General features: G+C 40.8%; 1 protein-coding gene across 2 annotated transcripts in view; it reads right to left on the bottom strand.

Moving 5' to 3' along the window:
- GNPNAT1 (glucosamine-phosphate N-acetyltransferase 1) overlaps nucleotides 1-19,686 on the bottom strand; it is a 722,404-nt gene that overhangs the window by 352,883 nt on the left and 349,835 nt on the right. Inside the window, exon 5 of one of the 2 annotated variants that reach the window (XM_044074401.1) lies at nucleotides 14,768-14,977. The exons of the other annotated variant lie outside the window; for it this stretch is intronic. Coding sequence (XP_043930336.1) covers nucleotides 14,783-14,977 — 195 coding nt within the window. The 3' untranslated portion in view covers nucleotides 14,768-14,782. Of the gene's footprint in view, nucleotides 1-14,767; nucleotides 14,978-19,686 lie in introns of those variants that run through there. 2 annotated transcript variants of the gene reach the window in all.

Raw genomic sequence — 19,686 nt, 5'->3', positions numbered from 1 at the left:
AATACACCCCTTATTTCATAAACTGAATATCTAACTAGTTGGTAGGAAGATTTCAATCCTAATTAGTTATATTCAGGGGAATATTTCAAGACCACTAATAATACAACATGGTGTACTGCAGTGTTCTGTACTGAGACTACTGATTTTTAATTTGGTGGTTACTTCTTTTCTAAGAAACAGAATATGTTGGTTAAACAAGTAATGCTGGCGATTGTAAACATGGCATTATTACTGATTACAGTGATTACAACTATATCAGTAATTACTTGGTACAAAGAGAACTGAATGTACAGATAAGAGATATTACATTTAGTCTGAATACATGTAACTTTTTTGGTAGTCATTTTTAAAATGCTCTGATATTAAAAGATGTTAGACTCACCAAAGAGCGTAAGGAGCTGGGAGTTGATAACATCTAATTTTCATTTTCAAGACATGTTGATGTAGTGGTCTCAAAAGCAATGAAACAAAGGAGTATTACTAGAGAAGATTATTACCTACTTGAATACAATAGGGTGTTCTGTTTTATGCATTGGGTGAGCTAAAAGGTTAGGGCATTTGCAAATTAAGTTTATTAAAATAATTTTGGCACATTACAATTAAGGCTACAAAGAGATGTTGTCATCTCAATCTTTATACAATCGTCATTTTAGGGCAAAGCTTATTTTAGCCTGTATTACAAGCGATATTAAATCTGATGATTAATAAGAATACCAAAATATATATACATTCTAACTCAGTTTCTGGTTCAAAAATATCTGACTAAATTGTGTGGATTTACAAGACAAAACATTCCAATAATACGGAGTAAACCTTCTCTGCATATATGCAAATCCACAACATTTAAAAAAAAAAAAAAAAAAAAAAAAACTTATAGTAGACAACTGGATGGGAGACCTGGTATTCAATCATACTTTTAAGAAATCAGTGTTCCTTGACAGCTTTAGGGCCAGAACACTGTATGAACTTACAAACTAGCATATTGTTCTGTATGGATGGAAACTGCACCCAGAGAGAGGGAATCCTAAAACACCTTCAAAATAAGACTGGTCTCATCTCCAAGACACAGATAGGTAGTCTGGCCTTCATGTAGGATATTCATTGGACCTCACCTCCTGAAAATGTCTCTACCCTAGGACAAGGTCTTCTGGGCGACAACCACAACTGGAGTGGGAGTTAAGAAAAGGTCTGCTCAGAGGAAGACTCATTTTGCATCCACCAAGTCATGAGAAATTTGCACACTTTGGGTATCTTGAATGGCAGAAATATCAAAGTACTAAATTAATGCTGTGACACTTTTAGTACAATGTAGTACCTTCAAGTAGCAGATGGCACTGGGAACACTAAATTGTGGTTGCCTTATGGTTGCCACAATACCCAAAGGCTTGAGACGATGAAACAGTCACTACTTATGGTCAGATAATTTGATTCATAATGTTTTGCAGAGGAAGTGCAAAAATGCACTGCAAGATGGAATAACCAGAGTGTATTTGACAGATGCAAATGTAGGCTCAGCGTGGAACTTCATGGTGTTCACTGTAATCCCAAATTAATGGAATAGGCTGAAAAGAGACTCCCTGTCCGAGATCATTCTATTCATTCTTATTCTGGCAACCAGAAGTCAGCCACAGGGGAATAATTTTACCCGCACAGCCTCTTGTTTGCTGCAACTATGGGCATCTATTTGAAGAACATCCTGGGGGCTGAGGGCAGTCTAAATGGAAGTGTCTAGAACTGGTAATGGCCACCTCCCACCTAGAGCCACCGAAACCTCTGCTGATTTAATTTCTCCAAGCCTTTTGGGTTTTTAATACCATGACAGAAATGGACCTCATTCCTAAGTCAAAGTATTAAAGTCCATGAAATTAATATAATTTCAATCTTTGATGCTGGCCAAAAATGCTATTCGCACCACCTGCAATTTGCCCTGAATTACATTCCTGTTACATCTATCAGTAGCATATCTAAATACAACTGTTCATTTTTTTAATATTTTTTACACGACGCATTGCTGCTGTTGGAACTGCTTTGGTATCCTTCCACATTGTCCTTGATTCTGCTTGCAAATACTGGTATTTTTATGATGTCTCTGCACACAAGACTAATCACTGGGTGTAGCAATTTTGAATGATCAATGCTACTTTTGTCTTCCTTCCATGGACAACTATATCTGGTTTTTTCCCATCTATTTTTTTGAACTATTGGTAATGGGTGCCCCATATGATATAAACTTCATCATTCTCTAGAATACATGTGGCTCATGTTTCCAATGCTTATCTTACTTCAATTTTGTAATGTTTGCACAATCTCTATTGCAATAGCCTTGCACATTATTATGCCTTTCAGCATACAGGCCCTCTACCATTACTGTATCACACCCAGCAACAAGATTTGCGGGTTTTCAATTCGGTTTTACAGAACCTGCATTGTTTATTTCTGCCACATGTTCAATGGACTTTGTAAATTCACATGAACATAGTCCACTATCCTGGGCCTCCGATGTTAACCTTTCATCTTTTGGTTTAAATTCACCTCTCCTTAACCATTCCTGCGTCAGATCCGGTTTGACACGAAGTTGCAATAGGAGTAGCTGCAAAGTACAGTTTTGTACCTACCATAAATGTAGATGTTCGAGGATTCCATTGCTGCAGTCCTGACTATTGGGTATAGTCCGCGTCCAGTCGGCCCGAATACCAGAGTATAAGGCTGACGTCGGTCAGGGCGCATTAGACTGACGTCAGTACGTCAGGGTACTAATGCGCATGACCGACGTCATATCCTCAGTCTTTTCTTGCCCCAGATGTCAGAAGACCCTAAAAAGACAAGTCCCAAAAAACCTGCACCAAAACATGTACAATATATACAACAATATATACAAAAATATAAGCATGTAAACTCACCTAGACAACCACCCCTAAATACAGCAGGCGAGGCGGGAGGGTAAATTGGACTGCAGCAATGGAATCCTCGAACATCTACATTTATGGTAGGTACAAAACTGTACTATGTTCTTCGCCTTCCATTGCTGCAGTCCTGACTATTGGGTAGAATCCCAAAGCAGAGGTAAGGGAGGCTGGCAAATCATAAAGAAGTAGGAGCTGACAACATGCCTTGCAAAACAGCTGTGGCAAAACCAGCCCTAGACTTAGAGTAGATAGGAAGGTGATAATGCTTGGAGAAAGTATGCACTGAACTCCAAGTAGCTGCTTCCAAAATATCCTTAGTTGCCACCCCTTAGAAATGCTGTTGAAGTGGCAGTAGCCCTAGTGGAATGAGGCCTAATCCCAGCTGGAATCTCCTTGCCATGATGGGAATAACAAAATGCAATGCAAAAGCCAATCCACCTAGAAATAGTTTGTTTTGACACAGGCTTGCCCTGTGAACTCAAAGCAAAAGAAACAAACAACTGCTGAGACTGCCTAAAATCCTTAGTCCTGCTTAAATAATAACGCAATTGCCTGTGTACATCTAAAGTGTGCAAAATCTTTTCCCCTGTATTTTGAGGGTCTGCATAAAACGTAGGCAAATGAATAGTTTGGTTTAAAGCCACACTAGAAACCACCTTAGGCATAAAAGAAGGATTAGTACGTAATGATACCCTATCCTTATGGAAAATCAAAAAGGGCTCTACTGCCATAAGGGCCTGCAACTCAGACACCCTTCTTGCAGAAGTAATAGCCAACAGAAAAGCAGTCTTCCATGAGAAGTATTTCAATTCAGCAGTAGCTGCAGGCTCAAAAGGTTGTAGAGTAAGTTTTTCCAACACAAAATTGAGATCCCAAGCAGGAGTAGGAGCTCTACGTGGGGGTCTTATATTCTTTGCCCCTCTAAGAAACTGCTTGAACAAAGGATGCGAAAACAAAGGTGGGTCACAATCATAGTGAGCTGAAATTGCTGCAGCATGAATCTTAATGGAAGAGAAGGACAAACCTTTGTCCAATAATTCAGTAAGATATTGAAGAGCCACACTCAAATTAGGCTCAGAAATCTCCAAATTCTTTGCTGTACTCCAAAATAAAAATCTCTTCCATTTTTCTGCGTACACTTTCCTTGTACTAGGTCTTCTAGCTTCCATAATCACATTTAAAACTTGTTGAGGAAGTTGAGACCTGCTGTGTTTCAACACAGAATATGCCAGGCTGTTAGATGAAGAGAGTGAAGCTTGACATTGAGCAGATGACCGTCCTTCTGAGATAACAAATGAGGAATCAGAGGTAAAGGCCATGGAGGCTTCTTTACCAGACTCCGTAGTAGTGGGTACCAGTGTTGCCGAGGCCAATCTGGAGCTATCAAAATCATCCTTGGCCTGTCTTGTCTGACCTTTAATAGTACCTTCGGAAGAAGAGGCAGAGGTGGAAAGGCATACACATGAAGGTTTTTCCAACTGAAAGACAGAGCATCCACTTTCCAAGCTGTGTGATGAAACCCCTTTGTGCAATACTTTGGCAGCTGGTGGTTTAGTGGAGAAGCGAACAGATCTATGTCTGGAGTTCCCCATGACACTGTCAGTTTCTGAAATACATGAAGATCCAGTTTCCACTCGTGGGGATCCATGATTTGTCTGCTTAACACATCTGCTAAGGAGTTCTGTGCTCCTGGCAGAAACCTTGCCTGAAGAGTTAGTTGCAGGCTTAGCGCAGTCTCCCATAAAATCATTGCTTGCCTGCATAGAGGATAAGAATGCGTTCCCCCTTGCTTGTTGATGTACCACATGACAGTTGTGTTGTCTGTTAGAATCAACACCTGCCCTGGAAGAAGTAACTCCTTGAAAGCCATTAATGCAAACTGGACTGCTAACATCTCTTTCATGTTGATATGTAGATGCTGTAGTCTGGCAGGCCACTTGTCTTGTATCCACTTTCCATTTAGATGAGCTGCCCAAGCAATGTCCGAGGCATCTGTCGTTAAGATCTGACTTGCCTCTGGCCGGGTCACAGAGAGTCCCTTGTTTAGGTGACATTCCTGAGCCCACCACAAGAATTCTTTTTGAAGGCAAGGTATTATTTGAATGACAGTGTCCAAATCCTGGCAGTGCTGTGTCCATACATTTTGAGATACCATTGTAGCTTCCTCATATGCAGTTTGGCATTGGGAAGCACCAGAATACAAGATGCCATGAACCCTAATGCTTGAAGGACTGTCCTTGCAGTCAGCACGGACTGATGAGATAGTTGATGGAAGTAAAGTGACAGACTCTTTTGTTTGTCCGGGGTTAAAAAGGCCATCTGGGCTGCTGTATTCAGTCTCACACCCAGAAAGCACATGTCTTGAGAGGGTACTAGACTGGACTTTATTTCGCTCACAGAATACCCTAGGCATCTTAGCACTGCTATAACATATTCCAGATGCTGTAGAAGGTCTTCCTTTTCTTGAGCCAGAATCAGGCAGTCGTCCAAGTAAGGATAGATTTGAATTCCTTGAAGCCTGAAGTAAGCTATCACTGGAGCCAGAACCTTTGTGAATACTCTGGGCGCAGTAGATAAGCCAAAGGGCAATGCAGAGAACTGATAATGAGAATTTCCAGCTCGAAACCGCAGATACTTCCTGCAACTTAGCCTTATAGGCACATGAAGGTAAGCTTCCTTGAGATCTAAAGTTACCATCCAGTGATCTTTGCCCAGCAGAGGTAAAAGCTGTTGTAACGCCAACATCTTGAACTTGGGAATGTCCAAAAACGTGTTGAGGAGAGATAAATCCAAAATTGGTCTCCACGTGTTCCCCTTCTTTGGTACAAGGAACAGGCGAGAATAAAATCCTAGGCCCCTTTCTGATACAGGGACTGGCTGAATGGCCCCTATGTAAAGTAACTGAGAAACTTGCTTGTGAGCCTCTTTTCTTTGTGGAGGAGGAACGTCTGGCATGCCTTTGAAAGGGGGCATTGTATGGAAATAAAATCTGTAACCGTGGTGAATGATATCCAACACCCATTTGTCTTGAGTAATTAAATCCCAATTTTCTTTGAAAAGAGACAGTCTTCCTCCCAAAGGAGCTGCCAAACGTGAATCTGCTGGCAGCTGAAAAGACAGGTCATTGGGTCTGTTTACGAAAGGACTGACCCCTGCCCTCACCAGAAGTCTGAGCAGGTGAACTCCTGTTCTAGGCCTAAAAGAACCTTGAGCCCTGCCCCTACCACGCCTAGACCTACCCCTAGACTGGGAATCATAAGCAGGATATGTCCACCCCTTAGCAGGCCAATTTCTACTAAACTTTGGTGGCTGCACCTGCAAAAATCTTTAACAGTTTGCATAGACTTAGCTTTGTCCTCCATCTTCTTTAAAACTGCTTCCACAGGCGATCCAAACAACACATCAGACTGTAAAGGAGCATCCAAAATCCTTGTCTTAACATGCTCAGCTAAATTCTGATCCTTCAACCAGGCATGCCTGCGAAGAACAGAACTGGTAGCAGCCACCCTCGAGGAGGCCTGTACAGCATCAAAACCACATTGCAAGGAATGCTTACCCACTTGTTCAGACACGTGAACCAAATCCAGCAACTCTTTACACTCAATACCTTCCGCCAAAGCATCCACCTTAGATTTCAATTGTGAAAGGAGATAATTCTGATATTTTAGCATGTGAAACTGACAATTCAATGCTCTCATGGCTAGAGTGGAAGAAGTATACACTTTCTTTCCCCACCTATCCAAAGCCCTTGCCTCTTTATCAGTGGGAACAGGATTTTTAACCACAGAAGCCTTTACACCCTTAGGCCCTTGAGAAATAGTTTCTGGGTCCGCCCTAGGACTCTTAAACAAATATTTATGAGCTTCGGGCACCCTATAATACCTATCAGGCTTAACAGGAGCAGGAGGCAAAGAGTCAGGGTTCATGGAAGCCTCTGCAAAAACATCTTCCACCACATTCAACACAGGAGGAATAGCTAAAGGCCTATGCTGGGGTAACAACAAGAATTCCCTAAGCCTTTTCCTGGAATCAGAGTAATCCTGGCCTTCCCATTTAAAGTGCTCCCTCATGGAATGCAGAGTCTCTGAAAATGAGAAATCCTCAGGCGGAGAAGCTGTAGGAGTGGAGTCATCCACATCAGAATCAGAATAAGTAGGATACTCCTGCATATCTTCCACAGAAGATTCTGAAGCCTCTGAACACTGTTCAAAACTATCAAACTCCGGTTCCACCCTAGGCCTCTTATCAGGCGGGGGCATAGAACCCCTAATCATAGTAATCAAATCTTCTGCCATTTTAAGCATATGTTTCTTAGGTACAGAACCCGAAATGCTAGGAGAAGCGCCCACTGAAGCTGAACTAGGCCTACCTCTCAAAGAAGATTTGGCAACAGAAGGAGAGGCTCTAACTACCTTGGGAAGAGAGGGAAGAACAGTCACCTGAGAAGCCCCCTCAGCCTGGCCTACCTCCTGAGAAGGCACATCCTGTAATAGTATAGTTTCTGCCTGGGACTCCATGGAAACTCCTGGCAAAACCTCCGGCTCCACTGAGCCTTCTAAAGAACCGACGTCCGGGACTGCCGGTTCATCAACCCTAGGCTTCACTGTTTTATCCTTGCGCTTCTTGAGGAAGCGTCGGTGCATCCGACGGCATTTTATAATTGCAACGCTTCCCAAACACTAACCTGGCACAGTCTAACCTCCTCTTAATAGTGCGTTTGTTAAACCTAGCACAAGAGCGGCAACCAACAACGCCGTGCTCAGGCCCTAAACAAGGTATACACAAGGTATGATAATCCCTATGAGGTATCTGTTTCCCACAAGAAATACAGTTATTCACTTTTTCTGACATCCGGTAAAATACTGAGGCAAGAAAAACCAAAATGTTCCCCAACGGGGTACTTAGCCAACTCTGTTTCGGTCTGAAACTCCGGTTTCGGAAATATTTCAGAACGCCAACCTGCACTCGCAAAACTGCTTCTGCATCGGACCATGCGGCAAAAAAGACTGAGGATATGACGTCGGTCATGCGCATTAGTACCCTGACGTACTGACGTCAGTCTAATGCGCCCTGACCGACGTCAGCCTTATACTCTGGTATTCGGGCCGACTGGACGCGGACTATACCCAATAGTCAGGACTGCAGCAATGGAAGACGAAGAACATCTATATTTATACCTTTGCCACATTTCTTGCCTTCTCATAATGAGAAAGATCAGATATTCTTTCATTTTTTTTTTTTTTTTTTTTTGGCACATTCAGTTGCAGCCCGATTTTTATCTACTTCTGTTTGATTTCCACTCCCGCTTGACACAGATTTCTCTCCTTAGTTTATTTACTATTATTATTTTACATTTGTTTACCAGGAAATGTCCGACTGGGCAGGATTGCCCATTTTCAGTGGAGGTCCGGGGAGAAAATCTTCAAACAATAGTACATAGAAATTTATAATAAAAACATACAGCATTAAACTATTAAAAACAATAAAAATACAGTGATAAAATAGTAAGTATTGGGAGCATAGAGTAAAATGCAATACAAGTAAAGATAAAATATCCGACACTTAACTAAGACAACATTTGTAGTAAAATGGATGTCTTTGTCTGGGCCACAACATTCACTAAAAAAACAGAATTAAGACACATGACTAGAGTTTGTCTGCTACAGTACGTGAAAGTAGCAGAAACAGTAAAGACACACAAATGGATTATTTGACAAAATATATTTCAAATTAGTGATTGATGGTGAAGGTATATGATGGTGATATAAGTATATACACCAGAATATACAGTACACTGTAAGAGAGAGTTTAACAAGGATGTCATCTTAGACTTGTTCTCCTCGTGTTTTAAAGCTTTCACTACGTCTGGATCTGGTGAAGTCAGCAAATATGTATGCAGTTCTAGGACTGCAGATCTATACATATAATCAATTTTGAGAAGGCCCATACCTTCTTCAAAGCAAGAATATACAATATTGGTATACACTGATTTTTATACATTTGATAACAGTGAAGCATTTTTCTTGTTTTTCTGTTCAACTGAGCCAACACCTTTTGTGCCCTATTAAAAGTTACATACTCACTATAACAAGGCATCTGTGTTGTCCATTTTCATTCTTCCTCAAAACATGGGTTCGGATCCAATCCTCTGTTTTGACTGCTGCATACTCTAGACTTTGGATCCAACTCTCGAGTTCCTCCCTCTACCCATAATGCCTTAGTCCATCCCCAATACCTCTGATAGAGTCTATTGCCAATAAATACCCTATAGCTAGACAGGAACAAGGACAGTTGAAAGAAAGAAGGGCTCAAACCTGAACTATACATTCCAATTACTGTCCAACAGGCTTCCTCCAGAAGATTTAAGGATGGGTGACGGATGGGAGGGAAGTTGAGGACGAATGAAAATGGACAACACATATGCCTAGTTATGGTGAATACATAACTTTTAAATCTGATGTCTTTTTCATTCTTCCTCAGCTCATGGGACAGAGTCCCTAGCTACTCTGATCTTCCCTCATGGAAGGATATTCTGGAGTACCAAAGGAGGCCATACTTCTGGATACAAGGTCCAATTTGTAATGCGTAACAAAGGTACGAGCACTGGACTAATGTGGCAGCTGCACAAATATAATCAAATACATGTTCCTGACCAAAAAGCAGATGAAGTAGCCGTTGACCTAACTGAGTGAGCTTTGGGTGTTTTAGGTAGGTGGGAATACCTTATTGAGAATAGATCCAAGAGAGAGAAATCAGTGATCCATTTAGCTAAAGTAACTTTAGAAACTTCACAACCCAGTCCGTTTGGTGAAAAGGAAACAAATACCCTAATCTGGCTTTCTCATTTGTTTTTTCCTGTGTAAATAAAAACGCAAATGTCTGCACACATCAAGGAGATGAAGCATATATACTCCCATGTTTAAAAAATTTGGAAAGAAGACCAGTAAATGAATGGATTGGTTAGTGCTTGATTCATAAGCTACTTTAGGTAAAAAAGGTGGGTTCATTCATACGTTAACCCTATCTTTATGGAAATTAACGTAAGGATTTTTTGAAGAAAAAGACTGGAGTTCAGGAATTCTCCTTGGAAAAGTAATGGCTACTAAGAAAACTGTTTTCTCTTAAAGAAATTTTAGGTAATTTTTTGCTGAAGGCTCAAAAGGTTTTAGAGTTAGACCTTGCAACACAACAGTCAGATCCCAGTTGAAAGATCCTTCACTGGTGGCCCCAATGAGGAAAATACCTTTCAAAAATGCTTTCATAACTTGGAAGAAGCCAAGGAATAATTTTTATCTCTGATATGAAAACTAGAAAAGGCTGCTAACTGCAGTTTAATTGCAAAAAAAAAAAAAACTAGCTGCTACTTTAAAAATAGCCAAAAATTTGCAGAAAAAGGGTCAACAGGATTTTTCAAAGCCCAAAGTGAAAATCTTTTGAACTTGCTCTTATAAATCTTCTTGGAAGAGTCTTTTTGTGAGGACAAAATTATGGAATGTACTAGGGAAGAAAGCCTGGGCTGTCTGACCATCATTGGACGTGGAGAAGCCATTCAGTTAGGTTGAGATCCTGAATATTGGGATGGTCGATTCCTGTGTGGTGAGACAGGAGGTCTGGAAAAGGTTCTAGTATCCATGGAGGTGAACGAAGGTGAGACCATAAGAAGGGGCAATGAGGATGACTGAGCTCTTCAGCCTTTTTGCTTTCCGTAGAAATTTGGGAAGTAAGGGAAGTGGGGGATAAGCGTAAAGATGACCATCAGGTTGACTACAGCATCTATATGTGAACCCCTCCCCCCCCCCCCCGAGGGAGGATTAGGGCAAAATATCTGCTGTACTTGTTGTGTGTGGGGGAGGAGCAAAGAGGTTGCAGCCAGGTTGGCCCCAACAACAAAAATTCTTTGCCACAGACAGAGAGACCACTCGTGTGGCATCAAAATGGATCTGCTTAATTTGTCCGCTAACACACTGGTTTTCCCTGGTATGTGCACTGCAACTAGAAAGTGCTTTGAAGAGATCACCCATTCCCACACTCTCAGATTCTCTGCAGAGGGAGTAAGATTGAGTTCCTCTGTTTGTTGATGTACCAGACAACACACATTTGTCTGTCTGATTCACAATGGTCCCCGAAGGAAGAGCATGTTGAAATGCCTGCAGTGTTAACAGGACTGTACTCATATCTATGGGCAGTGACAGGCAGAAACTGTTCTTCCCAGGATCCCACCCCCCCCGCCCCAAGCTGGGAGATGTCAGTAGTCAACATTTCCACTGGGGGCAGAAAAACAAAGGTCTGGCTTACAAGAATGTCTTTCAGTTGGATCCACCACTGTATCTATCATATGCAAACTGGAATAACTTTGATAGGGCAGGACAGGAGCTGTTGAAAAATGGACCACTGGACAGCTAAGCCCATTGAAGGACACAGAAAATATGCTAAGGGAAGCAATACAATGGCTGTTGCCATGAATCCTCGAATTGGTAGTGATGCTATTTGCTTTGTTGGGTCCAGATATGCACCAACAAACTTCAGGCTCTGAACTGGTATCACGTTTGATTCGGTATAATTTACCGATATTCCCAGTGACTGGCAAATCCAGAGCAAATAGTCCCTGGACTATAGGAGTAGATGCTTGGAGGGAACAGTGATGCGCCAGTCATCCATACATGGAAACACTCAATCCTTTGAGTCTCAGGTGAGCAGCCACCACTGCTATGCATTTGGTAAACATCATGGGGGGCTGTGGCGAGTCCAAATGGCAAGGCTCTGAACTGGTAATGGCTGGCTTTCCAGCCAAAAGCACAACTGTCTTCTGGATTTCCTGTCTATTTCGACGCAATAATATGCATCCTAAAAATCTATGAGGCACATACAATTATCCTTGCAAAGAAACGGCAAAATAGACTAACAGTGACCATTCGGAACTTTGACTTTTTTATGTACCGATTCAATTTGCTCAGATCCAGAATTGGTCTGAGGTCGCGTCTTTTTGGGCACTAAAAAGAAATGGGAGTAAGTTCCAAATCCTATTCGACTTTTTGGATGACTCTTGCCTAGCAGCTACGGAATTTCTAGTGCTGCTGCTTTCCTCTAACTGGGTGGAATGTTGGGAAGCTTTTTCCTTCTGCAAATAGGAAGTTGGGAAAAATGGAATGGTAAAGCCTCTGGACATTATCCTTGGCAGCCAGGAATCTTCTGTTGTATCTGCCCAGGCATCCAGGTGCCGGGATAATCATCCCACAACTGCCTCCAGAACTGGACAGTCAGGCAGCACTTCAGGAGCACTGGAAGGGTCTGTCTGGAAAAGTATCATGGAAACCCTGATTTTTGTGGCCTCCTCTGCCTCTAGGGCAACGTCTCCCACTGAAACCTCTCTCTCTACCTCTGGAGGAGTTATCCCTGTGCGAATCTTGGAAAGGTCCTGGAGATTTTCAGAACCACATTTTCTTACCAACTCTGATTCCTAGAGAAGGTTCACTGGGGTAGACAATTTGATCTTCACAGCAGACAGTCTGTCCTTCTAGTTTGCTGCAGGTAAGAGTTTCATTTACCAATGGACCAAACAATGTGTCATCAATGGAGGCACTGATAGACATCTTAAAGGGCTCTGCAAAGTTGTACAGTCGCATCCAAGCATGTCTCCTTATGGCAATGCCTGAACCGGGTGCCTTCAGCTATATGTGAGATCAACCTCATGGAAGCTTGACAACTGAGTGGCCAACTGAGAAGATGTTCTTTTGAAATCCTTTGCAGACATGAACTCATGACAGCTCTGTGGTCAAATATCTCTGTAGCCTTGTGAAATGTGCCAGGTAATTGAGACCTCAAGGCAAAGGTCACCAAGGCAAAGACTCTCTCCAAATCTGTCCAACATACAAATCTGTCCAATGCACTAGACTCCCTGTTTGGCAGACGGACAGAAGAGCTGAGCTCTGTTCTACTACATCTTTCTTAGTGGCTGCCTCCACCATCATAGCATATCTGGGACTCCTTTGTTCCAATGGCGTCTATCTTTGGGGGGAACTAGAAACTTATCAGGTCTCTTTGGGATAGGCTTGACAGGAAACTAAATCAATGAGCTCATCTGCTGGTGGAGTGGGGGTGGGGGTGGGGGGGTAACCCAAGATGCAGATGGGCCAGAACCAAAAGCTTCCAAACATACAGATTCCTCTTGAGGATTTTCGAAGACCAATCACCCCTCTGAATGAGAACTTCTAATTTGTCTCCAAAGGAGGCATCATCCAGTGGTGATCTGGGGGACCCTTCTTCATCAAAAATCAGTATCCTCAGTTTCAGACTACAAAGGGGAATCTATGTGCTTCCTCTTGCACATTCTCGTCTGATGGATCTCCTCTGTGGAATGCTCAGGGGAGGTGTCTGAAGAGAAGGGGAGTTCCTCTACAGGAACTGCTTGGAAACTAGTTAAAGCTGGCTGTCCCTGTGAAGCTGACCTGATTGACCCAGAGCTCGGAACCGACGAGGGGATGGAAACTAGATCGAAGAATGAGAAGGCAATTCTCTAGAGAGAAAAAAACCTTTTTACAATGTCGAAGGCAGATGAGCCCGAAGAAGCCATGACAAATGCACTAGAGCTGAAGCTTCCAGTAAAGACAGATCATCACTCCTCTAGTATCTGTGCCTTGCAGATGGAACCAAGCACAAACTGTCCAGGACCAAGGTTCCGAAGAGCAGCAATGGATCAGACACTGGAGTCTATCCTGGCCCCATGGATCCAATACAGACACTTTTGCTCTGGGACCCGGTCGGTTCAGAAGGCATCGGAGCAGAACTCAAGGATGCTGTCGGAGTCGAAGAAGAAATCTTCTTCAGATCTGACTCAAGACCTCTTGGGGTTTTCAGATCTTGGGGCTCTGAAACAGTGGGACAGGATGGAGAAGGACAGAGGATAGTATGAGATGTAGTTAGAAGGCTCACGGATCCAAAAGAGGACAGAGCAAGTATGAACTCCATCTGGATCTGAAGAAATTTTTGCAACATCCTATCTACAGTCACTTCTGATAAACTTCTGGAGGACCTGGAGGATGTAGTGTATTGTGCCATTGAATGTTTCTTTGGCATTTGTATGAATGGAGAATGCAGAGTGGGAGAAATTGGTTTTGTCAACTATTCTGGCATGTGAATTCCATGACATGTGGCAGGCTTCGTATCCAAGGGTCCGGGATCAGAGGTAGGTGCCATAGGACTAGAATATATAATTATTGGATCAGAGGATTTTGGATCCAAAGCCTTTGGATATGAAGATCAGATCTTTGGATCGGATTACGTTGAATCAAGAGATATTTCTGGTCTTAACTGCTGGCACCAACAAAGTCCAAGGGGTCTTTGGCAGGGAGCGTTTTCTGTGCTCCGATGGAGCAAACTTAGAAACTTTGGTGTGGGGTTGAGCCCCAGAAGATGAAGTCATAGCAGCAGGTAGTAGACCTTTTAAGATCAATTTATTGTGTCAGTCAGCCAGAACCCTTGAATTATTAAAAGTGGAGAAGATACTGGAACTGGTATCCAAGTGGCTGGCTCAGAGGCATCCAAGTTTGGAAGTTTGTTTGCACAAGAAGTGCAATTCTTGAACCCTGGCATTTTTTCAGACATGAGAGGAAAGAAGGCAGAGTAATAACTTCCAAAGCAGTACAGTAAAAAATTGTAGGTAGAGAGAGGAGCTCGACATTTGGATCCAAAGTCTAACATATGCAGCAGAGTTGAATCTGAACCCATGTGTTGAGGAAGAATAAAAAGGACAACATCAGATCTGCAAGTTAGAACAGGAACAGCAAATCAGATTATAGCTTGGACTTTGTTTCTAGATGTCAGGGCTATTTTCAGTTTTATAAAAATCCTCTATGCAGTAATTATCTCTAAAAATGTTGTCATCTGTTCATGAACATTTGTCTGGCCACTGAATTGCCAAGTGTATTTTTAACTTTGTAATCCACTATGAAAGATAATAGTATACTTCCAATATATATAATTTTATTAATTTTTTTCTTGTACCGAGGAGCTTTTCTTCCCGGGTCTCCATGGAAAACAGGATCTGTATGGTCCAGTGGACTTTCCCGATTAAACTGCAAATAAATGATAAAATAAATTTAGTCTACTAAAATACTCTTTACTGAGTTTTGCTCGCATTTATTCACATTTTACTGTCCAGCAGTCCATTAATTCCCAAATATTTAAACACTCCCTCCTGCCCAAATTTCATTGCATCACAATCCTTTCCCAGATGGATATTTTCCTGGTGCTGCAGCATTCCTACTTTAAATGCCACTTTTGCACATTTATCAGGACCAAATGACATTCTTACATCTCAGAAAGTTTTAACAAAATCATCCACAAAAAGATGTGAAGTCTTTTTCACTTGGTTGTTTTCTTAGAGTGAAACTGTAACCATGACTTAATCTGTTAACTAGACAGCTTAATGGGTTAATGGGCAAGACAAAAGAACAGCAGCTACAGTCATCCTGGAATATCCCCTTTTGAATTTTTATTCCTTTGATGAGAACTTGTCCTTTATCATGGCTTAGCTGCAAAGTGTTTGCCACAGTTTCATGGTCACTAAGGTAATTCACAAATGTAGTGTGCACCTTAAACATCTGGAAGCACTATTTATGAATGTGGAATGCTGCCAAATGCTGTGTTATAATCTGTGTCATGCTTAGATTCTTCCCCTTTTTTACAAACTCCGTTATGATTATTTAACAAATGATTCTTTGTTCCATATGACTTTTTTCTTACCCTTTTGTTCTACTGCCATGATTGAGTTTTCTTCTAAATGACTGTAAACTCTGCATCAATTCCAGTACATAATTTATACATTGTCCCAAGACAAATTATTGGTCTATAGTTTTTAGGATAGCTTGCAGGTTCACTCTTAAGCAGGAGTACCATTTTCCTGTTAATCAGTTTGGTGTCTATTTGGGATGCACACAGAAATAAGTTTTTACTTGGGGAAAATCTTCATGCAAAGATGTTAATACTTTTAGTCAGAAGTTGGGTACTGCATGTGGGCTTGGGTTTTTCTAATTTGGAGCTTTTCTTAATTGTGTTTCAATTTCACTGGCCGTTAATTCACCCCATTTCAAATCCTGTACATTTGAACATCTATTTCTTTTACTTCTATCCATTCAGCATCTTTATGTCCCACAGGATCTTCATATTTCTTTTTTTGGTGGTGTTTCTATTCTTTTTGCTTTGTTTCCCAAAGCTCAATAAAACCTTTCTGGGTCATCAATGGTTTACTTATTCTATACTCTTCCTTTATATTTATCTGCATATTTACGTTTATCTGCCTGTGCTGATATCTTTAGTTTATTGTTTGCAATAGTGTTTGACGGATAATGGACTGTTCTGATAAAAAGCTACACACATCATAAAAGCAGTGTGCAGTTAAGTACTTTTGTTAATCTTTTTCATCTTCTACACCAACAGTGACACTTCTTAATTGCTTTAGAGAGTTCTCTGTTCAATGCTTCCACGATGACATTAGATTTCTTACCTTTCTTTCCCTTATTGTTTTTTTGGTCAGACTCGACTTAGCTGCACAGTAATGCCTCCTATTTACTTGTTATATCACATGAATTTCTGTTAATAGTCTTGATTACTGTGTTAATCTCTTTCATCAGGCTTTTAACATTTTGGGTCTTACTGACTTAACGTATTTCTTTCATCTATCTTAATACATCTATCCATCTCATCAGGCAACTCTTCCCTTAGCTTCGACTATTTTATTCTAAACAGGGGACACATTCTTTGTTCTCTGGTTCCAGCAGGCATTCTACAGAAAGTTCCAGAACATCTTCCTGTGGCATTCTCTGCATGCAACTTCATCCCGCGTCATCCTTTGCTCTTTCATATAGGAACTCACTGGCCTATTACTACACACAACACTGACTGTCAGAGTTGCGCCTCTTTCCTGTTCCATCCCTTGCTGTGCAACTAACTGAACTTTTGTACAGTTTTCATACAAACCTCCTTTTTTAATTTCTCCAAATCTTTTGGGTTTCTAATACTATGATAGGAATTTACCCATTCCTTAGTCAAAGTACGATTAAAGTTTATAAAATTACTATTGTTTCGATATTTGGTATCAGCCAAAATTGCTCTTTGCAGCACCTTAAAATGTGCCCAGTAATGACTCTTTCTGCAATTTGTATGGAGTTACATATATTGGTACCATATCTAAATACAACTGTAGATACGATTGTAGATTCTTTTTTACAAGACCCGTTGCTCCTACTACTATTGGAACTGTCTGGGTATCTTCCACATTGCTCTCATTTCTGCCTGCAAATCTTGATATTTTAGGACACTCTGTGTACGCAAGACACTATTAGTCACTGGGTGTAGAAAGTTCAATGATCAATCCTACTTTTGTCTTCTTTTAATGGACCACTATACATGGTTTTCTTGCATCGATCTTTTTTACTGTTGGCAATGGGTGATCCCATGTGATGTACATTTCATTTTCTATGATGCCTGGTGGTTTAGGTTTCCAGTGTTTTTCAGTCACTTCAATACCATAATATTTGCACAATCCCCAGTGCAACAGTCTTGACACATTACTGTGCCTTTCAGTATACAATCCTTCTGCCATTTGTATGTCACAACGAGCAACAAGGTGTGCATTTGTCTCCAACTCTGTTTTACAAAACCTACATTTTTCTGTTCCCCCCACGTTCAATGGACTTTGTAAATAGAGTATGCAGCCCACTGTCTTGGGGCACCAGTATTAACCTTTCATCTCTTGGTTTGAATTCACCTCTCCTTAACCATTTCTGCATTTATTCCTGATCAACATGAAGTTCTTCCAAATGTTTTCTATACTTACAACTATATTTATGCATTTTCCACATTTCTTGCCTTCTCATCTGGTCCTTCACCTTATATTCTTTTTGTTTTTTGGCACATTCAATTGCTGCCTGATTTTTATCTACTTCTGGTTTGATTTCCATTCCTGCTTGTTGCCGATATGCAGGTCATCTTAGATTTATTCTCTTCATGTTTCAAAACTTTCACTAGGTTTGGGTCTTATGAGGTCAGCAGATATATAGAGTCCCACGATTGCAGATCTATATATGTAATCAATTTCAAGAAGGCCCGTCCCTTCTTAGGAACAGAGAATATATAATCTTGGTATGCACCGATTTTTATAAATCATTTGGCGAGCATGAAGCATCCTTGTTTTCCTATCTAATCTGTCAAACACGTTTTGGGGCCAATCACCCCAAAGCTGTAAGGTTAGAACAGGAAGAGCAAATTGGTTTACAGCTTGGATTTTTTTCCTAGATATCAATGCTGTTTTCAGGATTCATTTAAGTCTTCTAAAGTATTCCTTACAAAGTATTATTAGAATTTGCTCATATTTTGTTGATCCTTCATCAATTCCCAAATATTTATACATTCCCTTTTGCTCAAGTTCCCAAACTGATGTTTTCTTGGTGCTGCAGTTTTTCTGCTTTACTGGTTGCTTTAGCATATTTATCAAGACCAAATGACATGCTTATATCATCTGAAAAAAAAGTTTTGACAACTTGCAGCTGTGCTTTCAGTTCCTTATCTGATGAGCAATAAAGTTTTAAATCATTGACAAAGAGAAGATAAGTCTTTACACATTGTTATTTTCTAGAAGCCAAATTATAGCCATGGGCCAAGCTGTTAAGTAGACAGCTTAATGGGTTAATGGCAAGACAGAATAACAGCGGTGACAGAGTCACCCTGGAATATCTCCCTTTGAATTTTTATCCCTGGGATAATAATCTGTCCTTTACCATGGCTTAATTGCAAAGTGGTCTGCCACTGTTTCATGGTCACTGTAATGTAGTCGTTCAGTGTAGGGAGCATCTTATACATTTTTAAGCATTCTTATCCATGAATGTGGGACACTATTAAATGCTTTTTTATAGTCAATCGATGCCATACTTAGATTCTTCCTCTTTTTACAGTTCTCCACTATGACTAACAAATGATCCTTTGTTCCATGTGACTTTCTTTTATTCCCCTTTTGTCTATTGCTATAACTGAGTTTTCTTCTAAATGACTATAAACTCTGTCGGCATCAATTCCAGTGTATAGTTTATACATCGTTGGAAGGCAAGTTATTGGTCTACAGTTTTTAAGGTAGCTTGCAGGTTCACTCAAGTAGTAGCACTGTTTTTCCTGTTAGCCTGGTTGGTGTCTGTTCAGGGTGTGCACATAAATAGTTCTTACTCATAGCCAAATCGTCATGCAAAGATGTTAATACTTTTAACCAGAAGTTAAGTACTGCATCTGGGACTGGGGTTTTCCAATTGGAGGCTTTTGTTAACTTTGTTTCAATTTCTCTGGCTGTTACTTCATTCCACTTTGTATCCTGTACCTTTAAACTTTTTATTTCTTTTACTTCTTCTATCCATTTAGCATCTTTGTGTTTCACAGGATCTTCATAAATACTTCTCCAAAATGCATTTCTTTTTTTTTTTTTTTTGTGATCTTTCAATTCCTTACCTTTGTTTCTCAGTTCTTGCTTATTTTGTACTTTTCCTTTACTTATCTGTGTATCTGAGATTTTTAGTTTATTTGCGATAATGCATTACAGATCCTGGTCTGTTCTAATACTGTGCATTACTGTTACTACGTCCATCTTTCTTGGTACTTATGTCGATCCGTTCCCCCTATATTCTTCTAACAGTGACACTTCTTGTCTTAATTGCTTTACAGTTTTCTCTATTCCATACTTCCACGATGGTATTAAATTTTTCCCCTTCTCCCTCACTACCCTGTGTTCTTGCAGTAGGAC

This window comes from Protopterus annectens, chromosome 6.part0, assembly GCF_019279795.1.
Source record: "Protopterus annectens isolate FY-2018-M chromosome 6.part0, PAN1.0, whole genome shotgun sequence".
Taxonomy (NCBI): Eukaryota; Metazoa; Chordata; order Ceratodontiformes; family Protopteridae; genus Protopterus; species Protopterus annectens.
The sequence above is the reverse complement of the archived record's forward strand: the minus strand, read 5'-3'. Positions and strand labels throughout refer to the sequence as shown.